The following is a 17,816-nucleotide window of genomic DNA, read 5'->3' as shown; positions in this document are numbered from 1 at the left end:
AACCTGGATGTTGGACAAGGCCTTAACTCTGCAACAGGAAGTTTTTGATAAGCTTCTCATGGGAATCTGGGGAATCTGGAAGAACCGTAATACCATGTTTTGTTAGGGAACATCTCAACCACATACGACGATCATGTTTGCTGCTTTATCATGGCATGATGACTTCTGCAAAGCATGGCAACCTAGGCCAGTAAATGCAGCCTGCAAGAGAACACAACTATGGACACCAGCTGATGATGGTCACTGGAAAATCAATGTGGATGGGAGCTTTGTACCACATCAAATTAAAGGCGGTCTTGGAGGAGTACTAAGAGATGCGCAGGGCAACTTCATGGTTGCTTTCTCTTGTCCAGTTCAGTTTGTGCGACATGCCAAACATGTGGAACTTCTCGCTATCAAGGAGGGGCTGAAGCTTCTATCCAATTATCTGGGGCAATCTACAGTGGTTGAGACTGATTGTCTCGAGGCTACAATGGACATCCAAAATCCCAGTTATGATCTCTCACCTTTTGCAGCTATAATTGAGGATATTCGAGTGCTTTTGAATGCTAGGCCAGATGTAAAAACCTGTTTTGCTCCTAGATCATGCAACAAGGTTGCGCATAGATTAGCTAGTTTAGCGTTTGATGATAATTATGTTGCTACTTGGACGGGTGATCAGCCAGCTTGTATTTTGGATGTTGTAGCCAAGGACCATGTTGGTTAAGTTTTTCTTGTGCAATAAAGATCTTTCACTTATTCAAAAAAGAACAATCCATTTCGAACTCCGCTTTTTTGTTCCATTACAGAATGTGTTAGATAATTTACTATATTCTTATTTAATTGAAGATGATAATTTATGTCGATGAGCCATAATAAGATAATAACAGTTTCGGAGCCTCGGCCCATCGTCAATTCCAGCCCAAGCCCATAGCGCCAAATGACAACTCACGTGATGTGCGCCAAAGCACTGGCGCCACTTTGTTATAGTACTACTAGATCCGCCCCCCCCCCCCCCCACTTTGAAAACCTGTCATGTCTGCGCGCGCCAAATGAAAATCCTATTCCCGCTAAAAGGCACCAAAATCCCTACACCCTTTTTCAATTTCCACTGAAATCTCCGTCTCCCTCTATATAGCCTCACACCCCTCGGCGCTCTCAGGTTTAAGAAAGCCTCTGATTCCCGTCACATCTTCACTTCTTCCCAAAACCTCCCCCCCCCCCATTTGCCGTCGCCCGATTCACAATGCCTTCCATCACCGACCGCACCGTCGAACTCGAATCCAACGCCGTCGGATCCGCCGGAGTTTCTACTCCTCCGAAACGGAGGCTGAGATCCAATTCGTCGCCGATGAAGTTGAGTCCGGAGAAATGCAAGCGCGTCGGAATTTCTTCCGTCGCGAAATTACGCAGCGTTGTGGTCGAATCGGAGAGGAGCGTGGAGGAGGTAGTCGGATCTGGCGGTGATTTGACTCCTCAGAAGCGGAAGTTGAGGTCCGATTCGTCGTCGCCGATGAAGTGTAAATCGGCTCGCCCGAACCTCAGTGCTTGCAGCAGCACTCCTGCAAATGTGAGATTTGGATTGGATAGTAAGAATTGAATCCGAGAAACGATTGGGCAAATCAAGAGTGCTTAAGTGTGTTTGTTTTTGCAGGGAATTGAGAAGTATTTCAGTCAGAAAAAGCCTCAAGCCATTTGCAAACCACCGGTTGTTGTTAAGCCGAATTGGAATCCCAGAGGCAAGCCTTGTTTAAACAAACTGGAATTAAATTTTGGGAGAAAATGTGTTTGTTTTGTTTCTAAATTAGCAAATTGTGTTGAACTTGTAGACAAGGAGCAGATGAGGATAGTGAAGGAGGCATTGCACTTGTCTACGGTTCCCTCTACAGTTGCGTGCCGCGACATGGAGCAGAAGAGGGTTTTGGAGTTCTGCAAGTCATGCATAGAGCAAGAGAAGGCCGGGAGTTTATATGTATGCGGGTGTCCTGGGACCGGAAAGTCCTTGTCCATGGAGAAAGTGAAACAGCTTTTGGTGAATTGGGCAGGAGAGGTGAGATTATTGCCTTCTATAGTTTATGTGTTCACTTTGTATATATGTCAGAACTTCAAAATATCTAGGCTATAATTGATTTATTTTCAAGCCCTAAAATGTGATTGTGTTTATCTCGTTGCAATATCATATTTCACGTCTAGATATGGCTTCATTGCTTCAAGTATGAAGTGTTTGACACTGAATTGTTTTAACTACCAGGGTGGATTTCAGGAACCGGATGTGTTGGAATTGAACTGTACATCGCTAACAAAAACTTCTGATATTTTCACCAAGGTACTCAAATTTTGAAGCAATACTATTGTTGATTAATGTTTCAGATGTCCTTATCCAATTTTGCCTGCCAGATACTTGGTAAATACCAACCTCAAAAGAAAGCAAATGGCACTACCTCCCTGCAACTTATTCAGAAATTATATTCTCAAAAGCCTCAGTCAGAAGGGACTAAGATGATGTAAGCAAATTATCTGCAACCTATACTGCACAATTTTGATGTGCATTTCCAGATGAACTCATAATGCTTCTTTCCTCGTCTTAACAATTTTGATGTGACCAAGAGAGTGAATCTAAGTGGTTTCTGTTTTATCAGGTTGATAATAGTTGATGAGTTGGATTACTTAATGTTAGCAAAGCAGGGATGGAGGTTAATTTCTAATCCATCATCTCTTATAGCTAGGCTATACAAAGCTAGATATTATCCAAACACTTCTTTTTGGGAAGCTGACTTGGGAGATGCACCTTCCTTCTCCTGGAGGAGCATTTTACAAGGAAGACCAGTTTTGCATGCTGGAGTACATTGGCATATTGGAGATGGTAGGTCAGTAAGCTTATGGAAGGACAAATGGATACCTAATTGTCCTCAATATCGAATTCATCGACCGGCAAATTCAAGGTTTGAAAACGTTTCTGACCTAATTGATGGTGACACCAAAACTTGGAAACATGACTTTGTACACTCACTTTTTCCAAATGATATTGCTGAGAACATACTTTGCATTCCATTGAGTAGAAGGCTAAATGAAGATCGTATGTATTGGAAGCTTGAGAAAAAAGGTTTTTTCAGTGTTAAAACGGCATATTGGATTACTCGTGACCAAGTGCTCAGTTCGACCCTTGCTTCTACCTCACATGGGGACTCTTTCAAGCCTTTATGGAAGCAAATCTGGAAAGCAAAGGTTCCAGGAAAAGTTCAAATCAAAGCATGGAGAGCTTGTAACAATTTGTTGACAACTAAAGCTTCCTTACTACGCAAGGGATACACGGGGGACACCAATTGCCTTCTTTGTCCTACAAGGTATGAAGATAGCACACATATTTTCTATAAATGCCCTACTGCACACACAATTCTGGCAGCCCCTCCCTTCAATTTTCGACAGTCCATTGCACATAACATGGATTTCAAAACCTGGATGTTGGACAAGGCCTTAACTCTGCAACAAGAAGTTTTTGATAAGCTTCTCATGGGAATCTGGGGAATCTGGAAGAACCGTAATACCATGTTTTGTTAGGGAACATCTCAACCACATACGACGATCATGTTTGCTGCTTTATCATGGCATGATGACTTCTGCAAAGCATGGCAACCTAGGCCAGTAAATGCAGCCTGCAAGAGAACACGACTATGGACACCAGCTGATGATGGTCACTGGAAAATCAATGTGGATGGGAGCTTTGTACCACATCAAATTAAAGGCGGTCTTGGAGGAGTACTAAGAGATGCGCAGGGCAACTTCATGGTTGCTTTCTCTTGTCCAGTTCAGTTTGTGCAACATGCCAAACATGTGGAACTTCTCGCTATCAAGGAGGGGCTGAAGCTTCTATCCAATTATCTGGGGCAATCTACAGTGGTTGAGACTGATTGTCTCGAGGCTACAATGGACATCCAAAATCCCAGTTATGATCTCTCACCTTTTGCAGCTATAATTGAGGATATTCGAGTGCTTTTGAATGCTAGGCCAGATGTAAAAACCTGTTTTGCTCCTAGATCATGCAACAAGGTTGCGCATAGATTAGCTAGTTTAGCGTTTGATGATAATTATGTTGCTACTTGGACGGGTGATCCGCCAGCTTGTATTTTGGATGTTGTAGCCAAGGACCATGTTGGTTAAGTTTTTCTTGTGCAATAAAGATCTTTCACTTATTCAAAAAAGAACAATCCATTTCTAACTCCGCTCTTTTTGTTCCATTACAGAATGTGTTAGATAATTTACTATATTCTTATTTAATTGAAGATGATAATTTATGTCGATGAGCCATAATATGATAATAACAGTTTTGGAGCCTCGGCCCATCGTCAATTCCAGCCCAAGCCCATAGCGCCAAAATGACAACTCACGTGATGCGCGCCAAAGCACTGGTGCCACTTTGTTATAGTACTACTAGATAGGCCTCATCAATGGGCCGGGCCGGGCCTTACTCCATTTTTAAATAGTAGCGGGCCGGGCTTTATTATAAATTGAAGGATCCAAGCCCATCCATTTAATGCGGGCCTCGCGGGCTTTTTCGGGCCAGGCTGGGCTAAGCCTTGCGGGCTTTTTCGGGGCGGGCCTTGCGGGCTTTATTTACAAATAAATCTTTAAAGATAATATTTTTTATAAACTTATATTTATATATCATACACTCCAAAGAGAAACCTCTATCAACTTAAATAAATTGGGAAAACCGACCGTTGGATGAGATTATTATAATAAATTATGAGTGTGGTAAAAAATTTAGCCAATTTCACCATATTTTCGAATCCGATCGATTTGGTCAACCGTCATTATTTGTATGTTTTCTTGGTTGACCGATGGCATGACGACCACGAAACGTGCTTATTTTTTTCACATCATGTCTGTAAATATTCCATCGATGGATGTGCGTGGACATAAGATAAAAATTTCTATCTTAATTGCAAAGATGTTGGCCTATATCAATTTGCCTCCTAAAGTCGTATGACTTGTATATTGCATTTAAATTGTTGAGGTTCATTGCAACCATGAAGTGGAAAATGAATTTAGAGAAATCTACCGCTCGATTGAGATATTGTAATGTTTTATGGTGATTGTAAAAAATTCAGCTAATTTGATTCTCGTTTCGAATTCGATCAATTATGTCAAATTTAGTTACTCTTATAAACATATATCTATGTATCATACACTCCAAAGAGCAACCCCTATCAATTCAAAGAAAATGGAAAAATGGACCGTTGGATGAGATTATTACAATAAATTATGAGTGTGGTAAAAAATTTAGCCAATTTCACCATATTTTTGAATCCGATCAAATTAGTCAACCATTGTCACTTGTATGTTTTCTTGGTTGACCGATGGCATGACGACCGCGAAACGTGCTTATTTTTTCACATCACGTGTGTAAATATTTCATCGATGGATGTGCGTGGACATAAGATAAAAATTTCAATTTTAATTACAAAGATGTTGGCCTATATTAATTTGCTTCCTAAAGTTGTATGACTTGTATATTGCATTTAAATTGTTGAGGTTCATTCTAAAGCAACCATGAAGTGGAAAATGAATTTAGAGAAATCAACCGCTCGATTGAGAGATTGTAATGTTTTATAGTGATTGTAAAAAATTCAGCTAATTTGATTCTCGTTTCGAATTTGATCAACTAGGTCAAATTTAATTACTCTTATAAACCTATATCTATATATCATACACTCCAAAGAGCAACCCCTATCAATTCAAAGAAAATGGAAAAATGGACCGTTGGATGAGATTATTACAATAAATTATGCAATAAATTATGAGTGTGGTAAAAAATTTAGCCAATTTCACCATATTTTCGAATCCGATCGAATTGGTCAACCGTCATCACTTGTATGTTTTCTTGGTTGACCGATGGCATGACGACAGCGAAACGTGCTTATTTTTTCACATCACGTTTGTAAATATTCCATCGATGGATGTGTGTAGACATGAGATTAAAAAAAATTAATTTTAATTACAAACACATTGGCCTATACCAATTTTCCTCCTAAAGTTGTATGACTTATACATTACATTTAAATTGTTGAGGTTCATTCTAAAGCAACCATGAAGTGGAAAATGAATTCGGAGAAATCAACCGCTCGATGGAGAGATTGTAATGTTTTATGGTGGTTGTAGAAAATTCAGCCAATTTGGTTCTCGTTTCGAATTCGATCCACTAGGTCAAACTTAGTTACTCTTATAAACCTATATTTATATATCATACACTCCAAAGAGTAACCCCTATCAATTCAAAGAAAATGGAAAAACCGACCGTTGGATGAGTTTATTACAATAAATTATGAGTGTGGTAAAAAATTTAGCCAATTTCACCATATTTTCGAATCCGATCGAATTGGTCAACCAATATGTAGAATATATATATGCACTAATGCACATATTCTATATAGACGTATAAAAACTTCCACACACACACACAATATAAACACACACAAATATCTACATATATATATATATATATATATAAAATATTTTACGGGCTTTTATGGGCCGGGCCTAGCGGGCCTTTGGTGGGCCGGGCAGGGTTTTTGCGGGCTTTTGGCGGGCCGGCCCACTACCCACCAAGGCGGGCTTTTTAACGGGCCGGGCCGGGCTTTTAGCCCTCAGGGCCAGCGGGCCTCCATCGGCCCACTTGATCCGCAGGTTTTTTGATGAGACCTACTACTAGATCCCCCCCCCCACTTTGAAAACCGGTCATGTCTGCGCGCGCCAAATGAAAATCCTATTCCCGCTAAAAGGCACCAAAATCCCTACACCCTTTTTCAATTTCCATTGAAATCTCCGTCTCCCTCTATATAGCCTCACACCCCTTGGCGCTCTCAGGTTTAAGCAAGCCTCTGATTCCCTTCACATCTTCACTTCTTCTCAAAACCTCCTCCCATTTGCCTTCGCCCGATTCACAATGCCTTCCATCGCCGACCGTAGCGTTGAACTTGAATCCAACGCTGTCGAATCAGTGGCGGAACTGTGTAGTAGGCTACTTGGGCTATAGCCCAAGTGAGATTTGGGCTGAAAATGCCTTAAGTACGGGTATATCTATTCTTTTACCGAAAATTCTTCCATGCTCCAACCATGTAGTGCTCGGCCACATAAGCAGCCAATCCAACGGTCAATTTTTGTAGTGTAATCGTGGCTGCACATTTCGGTAAACCGGGTAACCGGCTAAAACCTCCTTGCTTCCTTCTCTCTCTGCAACTCATCTCCATCAACAAATTCCCAAGCTTCTTCCCCTTTCATCTCTTCACCACTTCACCATCAACAAAGATACTCAAAAATCAAAATCAAAGTTGTTTGGTCCTTATTAGTTATTAGTTCATTTCTCATCTCTTCACCACCAAAAAAGAAACATGCTTTCCATTAAACCCAATATCCAGATGGAAATTCTTCTAAATACGATCAACAAATTGAATTAATTTTAAAATTCTCAGTTGCCTTGAATTTCTGCTGCAACTCTTAACAGAAGAGCTCAAATTGATTTAACAACTTAATTTGTATTAGACATTCTCCTCATGAAGATGGGGACAAAGACCCATAGTCTATAATTGGATCTGATTCAGCCAAAGAGAGCAGAACAAATTAGAAGGAAATGATTTTTGGTTTTGACTTTGAGGGAGAAAGTTTGAATGAGAAGAGTTTTTTTGGGTCTGGGAATGAGAAGAGTTGCAGAGAGGGGAACAGAGAGAGAGAGAGAGAGAGGAAACAGATGTCAAATGATGTGCCTTTATTTGTTTCAAATTTAATTCAATCACTGTATCTACGAAAAACAAAGAAATAGAAGAAAGCGGGGCCGTTATCGGAGTACAGCAGCACCGCCAACGGTGACCCAGCCGCTAGAAAACTGGGTCGAAGAACCGCCGGAGCTGACGAAGCTTTCGGCCTTCGATTATCCCTCCAAACCCTCCAAACTCGACCAGTGGACAAACCAAGAACACAGGCACGTCGGCGATGGAGAGGCAAGTCGGATGGGACCGGTACCCCGCCTCGAGATGGCCTAACGACGGAGGTTCAATCACCGTCATCGCTTCGCTGGTCTACAAAACGGGTCGAGAGGCCCGATGGCTGTTTATAGCCCAGAATTAAATTTTTTTTCCATGGCTTAGACCAAGCGGTGAGTTTATGGCTGGCTCAGATTGCACCGTGTCAATTTCTTTTTCTTATATAATTTTATATAATTTTAAAATTTTGAGAAATCATAATAAATAACTCAGGTGTCCGAATTTTTTTTTGAAAATTTTCACAGACTCATCACGTTGCATACTTTATTATCAAGTCCATAAAATAGAGATTTCACATCAAGAAAAATTCAGAGAGATCTCAAAATAATCACCGAGACCATAGACTCAATTTCTAGTAATTCCACTTCAATTCCTTAAATTTTTTTTTTTAGTAGTAATACGTACCCATGTATTTTCTTTGAACAAATCATCTCAATTTCTAATAATTCCAATTTTGTCTTCTTTTTTTTTTTACTTCAATCTCCTTAGTAAACCGAATATGGATTTATAACTCTTTTTTTTTTTTAAACTCCACATTTCAAAGGGCAATACTATTAACGGATATAACGATTGAGACACCGACTGTTAGATGTGAGAATTATATTATTTTAAGCTTCTAGTCCAAATTTTATCTAATTTCGTCTATTTTTCAACTTTGATCTTCTTGGTCAACCGAATAAGGCTTTATTATTAACTACACAATTCAAAGGGAAAGATAGTCAACGGATGTAAGGTTTGGGGCACCGACCGTTAGATGTGAGAATTACAACATTTTAGGCTTCTAATCCAAAATTCATCTATTTTTGTCTATGTTTTGACTTCAATCCATTTGGTCAAACTAAAATTAGCTTTGTAACATTTAGGTTGACCGATGTCGTATCCATCAACAATTATGCTAATAGTTTCACAAGACGTGTATTGGTCAATCGACGACGAGATATGACAAATAGAGCTTGAAGACTCTTGGTTTATCAGCTGTTTTGATGAGTAGATCGAGACCCAAACAACTTCGAAAATAGCTGAAATTTTAACCATAATTATATCTTCTTATCATGATGACATCTAACGATTGATTTTGATAAAATCTATTTCCTCCGCATTGTTCCTCATGGAAGGTACATTTTTCGATACAACTAATAAACAAGTAAAACAACATTAGTAGGCATATAAGGATTTCGTTCGATCTAAACAATCGAAACTGGAAATCGATAAATTTGATATAACCCGTCTATTTATAGCGTATTAATAGGTATAGTGTAAAAAAATTAACCCAATCCGCCATCATTTAGATGTCAAATAAAGCGGTCAACCACTTATACACTTATAACTCCCTAAGGGGAGCTTAACCACGAGTAAATAAAATTTCTGAAATTTTTATATTAGTTGATATAGGTCATAGCCACGATAGTGTGAGAGCTGACAGATTGAAAAAAGAAGTTGCGAGTGAGCGGTTATGAGCATATTAGTTTTATGTGGTATTTAGGGTTTATGGTTGACCTAGTAGATCGAGACCCAAACAACTTCGAAAATAACTGAAATTTTTACCATAATTATATCTTCTTATCATGATGACATCTAACGGACGATTTTGATAAAGTCTATTTCCTCCACATTGTTCCTCGTGGAAGGTATATTTTTCAATATAACTAATAAACAAGTTAAATCACATTAGTAGACATATAAAGATTTCGTGCGATCTAAACAATCGAAACTGGAAATCAATAAATTTGACATTACCCATCTATTTATAGCGTATTATTAGGTACTATGTAAAAAAATTAACCCGATCCACCATCATTTTGATGTTAAATAAAGCGGTCAACTACTTATACACTTATAACTCCCTAAGGGGAGCTTAACCATGAGTAGATAAACTTTCTGAAATTTTTATATTAGTTGATATAGATCATAGCCACGAGAGTGTGAGAGCTGACAGATTGAAAAAAGAAGTTGCGAGTGAGCGGTTATAAGCATAGTAGTTTTATGTGGTATTTAGGGTTTAGAGTTGACATAGTAGATCGAGACCCAAACAACTTCGAAAATAACTGAAATTTTGACCATAATTATATCTTCTTATCATGATGACATCTAACGGACGATTTTGATAAAGTCTATTTTCTCCACATTGTTCCTCGTGGAAGGTATATTTTTCAATACAACTAATAAATAAGTTAAACCGCATTAGTAGGCATATAAGGATCTAAACAATCGAAAACTGGAAATCAATAAATTTGACATTACCCATCTATTTATAGCGTATTAATAGGTATTGTGTAAAAAAATTAACTCAATCCGCCATCATTTAGATGTCAAACGGTCAACCACTTAATACACTTATAACTCCCTAAGGGGAGCTTAACTAGGAGTAGATAAACTTTCTGAAATTTTTACATTAGTTGATATAGGTCATAGTCAAGAGAGTGTGAGAGCTGATAGATTGAAAAAACAAGTTGTGAGTGATCGGTTATGAGTATATTAGTTTTATGTGGTATTTAGGGTTTAGGGTTGACCTAATAGATCAAGACCCAAACAACTTCGAAAATAGCTGAAATTTTGACCATAATTATATCTTCTTATCATAATGACATCCAACGGTCGATTTTGCTAAAGTCTATTTCTCCCATATCGTTCCTCATGGAAGGTATATTTTTTAATACATATTGTTCCTCATGGAAGTTAGACCACAGTAGTAAGCATATAAGGATTTTGTGGGATCCAAAAAAAATGAAACTTGAAATTGATAAATTTGACATTATCCCTCTATTTATAGCATATTAATAGGTAGTGTGTAAAAAATTAACCCGATCCATCGTTATTTCAACATCAAATAAAGCGGTCAACCCTTTATACACTTATACTTCCCTAAGGGGAGCTGAATCACGAGGAAATAAACTTCCCAAAATTTCTACATTAGTTGATATAGTTCATACTCACGAGAAACCGATTGTTGGATGGAAAGAATAATAGAATGTTTCATGGTGTTGTTATAAAAAATCCAGCCAGTTTCGCATTCGTTTCGACTTCGATCCATTTGGTCAATTATAGTTATCTTTATAACCTATATTTATATATCAAATTTTTCAAAGAGCAACCCCATCAAGACATACAAAATTGGAAAAACTGATTGTTGGATGAGAGAATTAAAATATTTTATGCCTATTGTAAACAGCTAATTTAATTATTGTTTTGACATCGATCAATTCCGTCAACCGAATTTACCTTTATAACCATATATTTATTAATTACATTCTTCAAAGAGCAACTCCATCAAGACAAAAGAAATTAGGGAAACCGATAGTTGGATGATAAACTGCGCAATGCGATGAGTCTGTGAGAATTTTCAGAGAATTTTTCGGACTCCCGAGCTATTTATTAATTTTTTTTGAATGTTTTGGAATGTTGAAAATGATTTTAAAGAAACAAAAAATCCATGCAGTGCAATCTAAGCCGTATGTTTGTCGACAGCTTGATCAGGGCCCTAAATTAAAATAAATGAAGATTATATATGCTCGTATCAGATCAAAGCATCATCTCAAAAAAAAAAATCAGATCAATGCAGCGGACTCTCAACCCGGTCCCCGGCCGCGACCCGACGACTTGAGTCAGCGACCTGCTGGAATCCTCCGTCTGGCCACTTCACGGTGTCGCACCGGTGCCGTTCGATTGGTATAATTTTTTTTTCGAATTCGGTTTAGTTTTGAAGACTTGGATTTCTGGGTTTTTCTACTCTAATTCGTGAAAGTCAGCCTCAGATCCATGAACCTTGTTTAGTGCTGGTTCGGGGCAATGCCGGTGTGCCATGGAGCCTGTGGGCTAGCTGGGCAGTACCGATTCGGGGGTAGGAGTGGCGCTTCTGTTGTGTTCTATGGAGTGCTTTTGCTTTTTGCTGGGATTGAATTGGTTATGGCGTCCAAGGCCATGAATTCGAAAGAGGAATCGTTTGTGATGTTGGTCTGCGTTTGAAGCACAACCAATTATCACTACCGGAATTAGAACACAGCAACATGCAGATGAGATTGGTTCAAGGAAGCAAAAAGAAGTAGAATACCAGAAGCAATTTACCCAAGCAATTTGATGAGTTACCCAAGCAATTCGTCCTCGTTCGTCATCTTACCATCGCAATTTACCCAAACCCATCAGCTTGAAACAAAAAGAGAGATGGCAGAGAGAAGAAGTTTAAACATCGTCTACCGGGGAACAGGCTAAGCCTTTCCCACTTACATTTCCTCTCACTAAACTGACAGGTACTGCTCACGTGGCTGGGCCCAAAAAACCCGAGCACTCCAAACTCGGAGCATGGAAGACCGTTCTCTTCTTTTACCCTTAAGCCCATAGGAAAAAAACCTGCTGAGTCCGATGAAATGCAAGCGCGTTGGAATTTCTTCCGTCGCGAAATTACACAACGTTGAGGTCGAATCGGAGAGGAGCGTGGAGGAGGTAGTCGGATCCGGCGGTGATTTGACTCCTCAGAAGCGGAAGTTGAGGTCCGATTCGTCGTCGCCGATAAAGTGTAAATCGGCTTGCCGGAACCTCAGTGCTTGCACCAGCACTCCTGCAAATGTGAGATTTGGATTGGATAGTAAGAATTGAATCCGAGAAACGATTGGGCAAATCAAGAGTGCTTAAGTGTGTTTGTTTTTGCAGGGAATTGAGAAGTATTTCAGTCAGAAAAAGCCTCAAGCCTTTTGCAAACCACCGATTGTTGCTAAGCCGAATTGGAATCCCAGAGGCAAGCCTTGTTTAAACAAACTGAGATTAAATTTTGGGAGAAAATGTGTTTGTTTTGTTTCTAAATTAGCGAATTGTGTTGAATTTGTAGATAAGGAGCAGATGAGGATAGTGAAGGAGGCATTGCACTTGTCTACGGTTCCCTCTACAGTTGCGTGCCGCGACGTGGAGCAGAAGAGGGTTTTGGAGTTCTGCAAGTCATGCATAGAGCAAGAGAAGGCCGGGAGTTTATATGTATGCGGGTGTCCTGGGACCGGAAAGTCCTTGTCCATGGAGAAAGTGAAACAGCTTTTGGTGAATTGGGCAGGAGAGGTGAGATTATCGCCTTCTAAAGTTTATGTGTTCACTTTGTATAGATGTCAGAACTTCAAAATATCTAGGCTATAATTGATTTATTTTCAAGCCCTAAAATGTGATTGTGTTTATCTCGTTGCAATATCATATTTCACGTCTAGAAATGGCTTCATTGCTTCAAGTATGAAGTGTTTGACACTGAATTGTTTTAACTACCAGGGTGGATTTCAGGAACCGGATGTGTTGGAATTGAACTGTACATCGCTAACAAAAACTTCTGATATTTTCGCTAAGGTACTCAAATGTTGAAGCAAATACTATTGTTGATTAATGTATCAGATGTCCTTATCCAATTTTGCTTGGCAGATACTTGGTAAATACCAACCTCAAAAGAAAGCTAATGGCACTACCTCCCTGCAACTTCTTCAGAAATTATATTCTCAAAAGCCTCAGTTAGATGGGACTAAGTTGATGTAAGCAAATTATCTGCAACCTATACTGTATTGCATTTCCAGATGAACTCATAATGCTTCTTTCCTCGTCTTAACAATTTTGATGTGACCAAGAGAGTGAATCTAAGCGGTTTCTATTTTATCAGGTTGATAATAGCTGATGAGTTGGATTACTTAATCACTAAAGACTGGGCAGTGCTCCATGACCTTTTCATGCTCACAACATACCCATTCTCAAGATGTATACTTTTAGGTACTAACTGTTGTCAATAACACAATCTATTTTAAAATGTATGCCACATTTGTATGTTAAGTGCTCATAATATATTCGCATTGCAGGAGTAGCAAATGCAATCGACTTAGCTGATCGTTTTGTTCCAAAACTTCAGTCATTAAATTGTGAGTTCATTACCTACTTTTGTATTTCCTAATGTTTCTGCATACAAGTTCTATAATCTTTTTGTAGTAATTACTGGTGCTTGTACTCATATGTTCTTCTAGGTAAGCCTATGGTTATAACTTTTCAGGCATACTCTAAGGATCAGATTCTCAAGATTCTCCAAGAGAGGTTTATGGTAAGTTTGTGCTCCTTTTGACTTTCTACTATACATGTAGAGTTCATTTACGTGTTCAACTCATTAATGTATGTAAATCTTGAAATAGTTTTCATCGGGAACCTTGATTAAGAATGTTTGTTTTTCCCCTTGGGAGGAGGATTTGGATAAGAGTGGATTTAATAATCCTGCTAAAGAAAAAAATTAGTTTAATGTAATCAGAGTGTTGTTTTTGTCATACTTGTAATTATGAGTAGAAGCTAGTTATTGTTGTAGCTAACTAGTCTTTCTTAGTAATAATTGTGTCTTTTATTCTGTTTCAACAGGCACTACCTTACACTGTTTTTCAACCACATGCATTGGAACTTTGTGCCAGAGTAAGTTTACCATGATTTATAATATTTCAAAGAAGATTTTTTTTGGATTTTGAGGCCATTGCCCTTTTTATCAAAATCATCTTTATATGATGTAGTACTAATTGTATGAAATTGGCAGAAAGTTGCTGCTGCATCTGGAGATATGAGGAAAGCTCTCTGTATTTCCAGGTTAGTGAAAGCTCAGGCATTCAAAAGCATCTTACTGAACATCATTTATTTAACTTCTGGAACATCTTACAGAAGCATTAAAAGCAAAATATTGGAATATATAGCTTACCCTTAATACGAAAGTAGAAAAACGTAGAACAAGAATGGTTGATACAACTCCAGTATGAAGGCAATTTAGGATGGTTGTAACCTAGCTTTGATTAGTCCCTCAAAAATCCCGGTCCTCCAAGTTGAACTGGTCCACTTCTATCCCAGTTACTGAAAAGTGTATCAATAAGACTAGGGTAACATTTTTGATATCGATGACCAAACAAAAAACATACTGATATCTTTGAGCTCTCTGTTGGGCATGAGCCTAACCTAAACTTCTTTTTTCCAGGAGTGCAATTGAGATGCTGGAAGCAGAGTTGAGAGAATCTACTGACAAGTTAAATTCATCAACAGCAGAGAATCCATTCTCTGTGCAACAGACAGCTCCAGCTCTTGCTCTGGTGAAAAAACAGGAGATTGATATTGTAAGTAGTTACTATTGACACCATGCTTATCCATTGTAGACTTTTATGTCATTTTCATCAAGAGGAGTTTTGGTCCCTTTTGTTAGATAGACTATTCTTTTTCTTTTCTATTTTCCTCTTTAATAACTTCCCATGAGTTTTATGATTAGTTTTCAAATTTCAGACCTATAATTGTTTCACTTTAACTCCACGGTATTATTAGTACTAAGAGACTCAAAGTGGCAGAAGTCTGATAATGCATACATCCAATTAAAGCTAGTTCATATTATATTTTTGCTTACGAGTTTTACCACTGGTTGCAGGTGAGAATTGATCACATGGCCATTGCTTTGTCAAAGACATTCAAGTCACCAGTAGTGGATACCATACAATGTCTTCCTCAACATCAACAGGTAACCCTCATGCAAGTATTGTATTCAGTTGTACTAGTGCATAGCAGGAGTATTTGAACTCCTCTTTATTAATTTCACTACTTTCAAGCCATCAATTGAACATATTGACAGGCTATAAATTTTTGGTCATTGCTTTAGCTCAGTCTGCAAGGTGCCGTTAAATTAATTGCTAGCTAATATTCCTTGGCTCTATGTCTCTAAGTTTAGTTGTGTAAATTTTAGTCCTTGTAGTTGTGTTTAACAAGTGTTGATATATTTCCTCATCTGCATGACCACAGATTATAATGTGCTCTGCTGCAAAGCATTTCCGTGGTGTGAAGAAAGATACAACTATAGGAGAGGTGTGTTTTCTGGCTAATATTTGACCATAAAGATAATGGAAGCATGTGCATACTTTGTTACTGATCTCATAAACTTGTTATCGTATGCAGTTAAACAAATCTTACATAGACATCTGCAAAGCAACACTAATTCCCCCGGTTGGGAGTTTTGAATTTTCAAGTATGTGCAAAGTGCTAAATGACCAGGTAAGAAAATACATTTTGTTAATATAACTCCTCTTAATAGTACATACCAACTTGGAAAATGGGAAACTAGTCAGTTACTGAAGCATCATCAATTTGCAGGGCCTCCTCAAACTCAGTGGCCAATCCAGAGATATAAAATCCAAGAGAGTGACATTGAATGTAGATGAAGGGGACATCACATTTGCATTGCAGGTGAGGACACATATCTCAGCCTCTGAGATGGTCTGCATTTCATTTATGTTGTATTCTTGATTCTCAATGTTTGCTTCTTGACATTAACCTTTTTCTTTTTTCTTTTTTTTGAACAGGGAATCCGGTTTTTTCGGACTTGTCTTGAGTAATTATGTTCAGCTTAGAGCTCAATGCTCCCAATTTTGACATCAAGCCTTTAGAAAAGATGACAGAAGAATAACAAAGAAAAATGTAGTATAGGTTATACACAGGAGATTAATCTTTGTGATTGCTTGTACTAGCTGTTGTAGTACATTCTTTACATTGAAAACCTGATTATTTGTTGTACACTTGTACCAAATGAAGCATATGAATTATTGATTAATAAAGATAGATATTGCAGCATGATTTTGTGTAACGTTTTGTGTAATCTGATTATTTGCTAGTTGGTGCTTGTTTGAATACATGTATTTTGTAGAGATTCTTGATATTATTTCGGGACATAATCTAGATGTTTATTGTAATAAGGGGTTTAGGCTCAATGTTTCCCCTTTGTATTCGGCAGTTTCATTAATCAAGGCTTGAGGGCAGCCGCACTAGCTTTTATTTTAAAAAAAAAATTGGGTTAAAACAATGGGTCCAAATAGGCTGGTACCATGAGTGTTTGTATAAAGCCAGCCAGCTAGGTTACACATAGAATACTCATGAGCATTAAAGATTACATGCGAGCACAACTAACATAGAAACTTGTTACTTTAGTTGTTAAGAATGTCTTATATACTATAGTTGATGCGCCCTTAGCAAGCGCATAATTTAACCCTGAAAATATCGTTAGTAGTATAAGTAAGTAGGGATCGTTCTATTCCGGGGATTGAGGGTACACCTGTCAATGTAGGACAAACAAACAATTAAAATTAAAACAAAGTATAATATTCACAAAGATATTCACAACTATAAACATTGTACACGAAAAGGGGGGATTTTGTTTTTGGTTTTTCGAAAATAAAACTAAGTTAACAAAACAATTAAAATGCCAAAACATAAAAATACGAATGGAATGAGAGAACAAAGATCAAAATCGAAACATATGATTAAAATTGACTCAAACCCTAATATTGTTCATCTAAGTCATGAGAAAGGAGTTGATCATGTGAAACATTCGAAAGCAAATGAATTCCCATTTTTTACTTTTCAATGCTAATTAACCTAAGCGAAAGCACCTAGATTAATCCTATCAAACATGCAATCAAACCCTAGAAAGCTAGTCAATCATGTCATGTTTAACGCATTACACATAGAGAAAGGCTATCAACTCAAGTGTACAACTTAGTATGGAAAAGTCCACCTAATTGCAATTCTCTTTAATTAAATTCGATCTTTGTACAAAACCTTTACTACTTTGATTCAAGTTTACACAAAATGAAAAGTCGATTTCATGCTCTTAAACCTAGCACCATTCATATCAAAACCCTAAGTGTTTGCAACCACATAAGATTAAAATACAAAAGTTATCTATAACGCAAATTTAATTAAACAAACCCACATACGCAACTCTCGAATCACAATAATATAAATCTGAAATATCTCAATTAATCATAAAAATTCCAGAAATTAATATTTGTT

General features: G+C 37.9%; 1 protein-coding gene across 1 annotated transcript; it reads left to right on the top strand.

Annotated features, from left to right (window-relative positions):
* The first annotated feature begins 1,225 nt into the window (after positions 1-1,225).
* Positions 1,226-16,611, top strand: LOC112198892 (cell division control protein 6 homolog B). Its single transcript, XM_024339986.1, has 17 exons — positions 1,226-1,497; positions 12,362-12,575; positions 12,660-12,744; positions 12,835-13,055; positions 13,257-13,331; positions 13,404-13,510; positions 13,636-13,742; positions 13,829-13,888; positions 13,991-14,064; positions 14,370-14,420; positions 14,539-14,588; positions 14,968-15,103; positions 15,406-15,495; positions 15,774-15,836; positions 15,927-16,022; positions 16,122-16,214; positions 16,331-16,611. The coding sequence occupies exons 1-17, from the start codon at positions 1,226-1,228 to the stop codon at positions 16,361-16,363; spliced, it is 1,827 nt and encodes a 608-aa protein (XP_024195754.1). The 3' UTR covers positions 16,364-16,611.
* Positions 16,612-17,816: the final 1,205 nt, after the last annotated feature.

The sequence above is a fragment of the Rosa chinensis genome, chromosome 4, assembly GCF_002994745.2.
Source record: "Rosa chinensis cultivar Old Blush chromosome 4, RchiOBHm-V2, whole genome shotgun sequence".
NCBI classification, from domain to species: domain Eukaryota; kingdom Viridiplantae; phylum Streptophyta; class Magnoliopsida; order Rosales; family Rosaceae; genus Rosa; species Rosa chinensis.
Note: the sequence above shows the minus strand (reverse complement) of the source record. Positions and strands in the feature narration are given on the sequence as shown.

What these genes read in the sequence shown, in the direction of transcription:
- LOC112198892 (XM_024339986.1), top strand. Translation starts at nt 1,226, where the DNA reads ATGCCTTCCATCACCGACCGCACCGTCGAACTCGAATCCAACGCCGTC. An exon ending in CATTGGAACTTTGTGCCAGA is followed by an intron (nt 14,421 to 14,538) that starts GTAAGTTTACCA and finishes TGAAATTGGCAG; the next exon opens with AAAGTTGCTGCTGCATCTGG. An exon ending in GCAAAGTGCTAAATGACCAG is followed by an intron (nt 16,023 to 16,121) that starts GTAAGAAAATAC and finishes ATCAATTTGCAG; the next exon opens with GGCCTCCTCAAACTCAGTGG.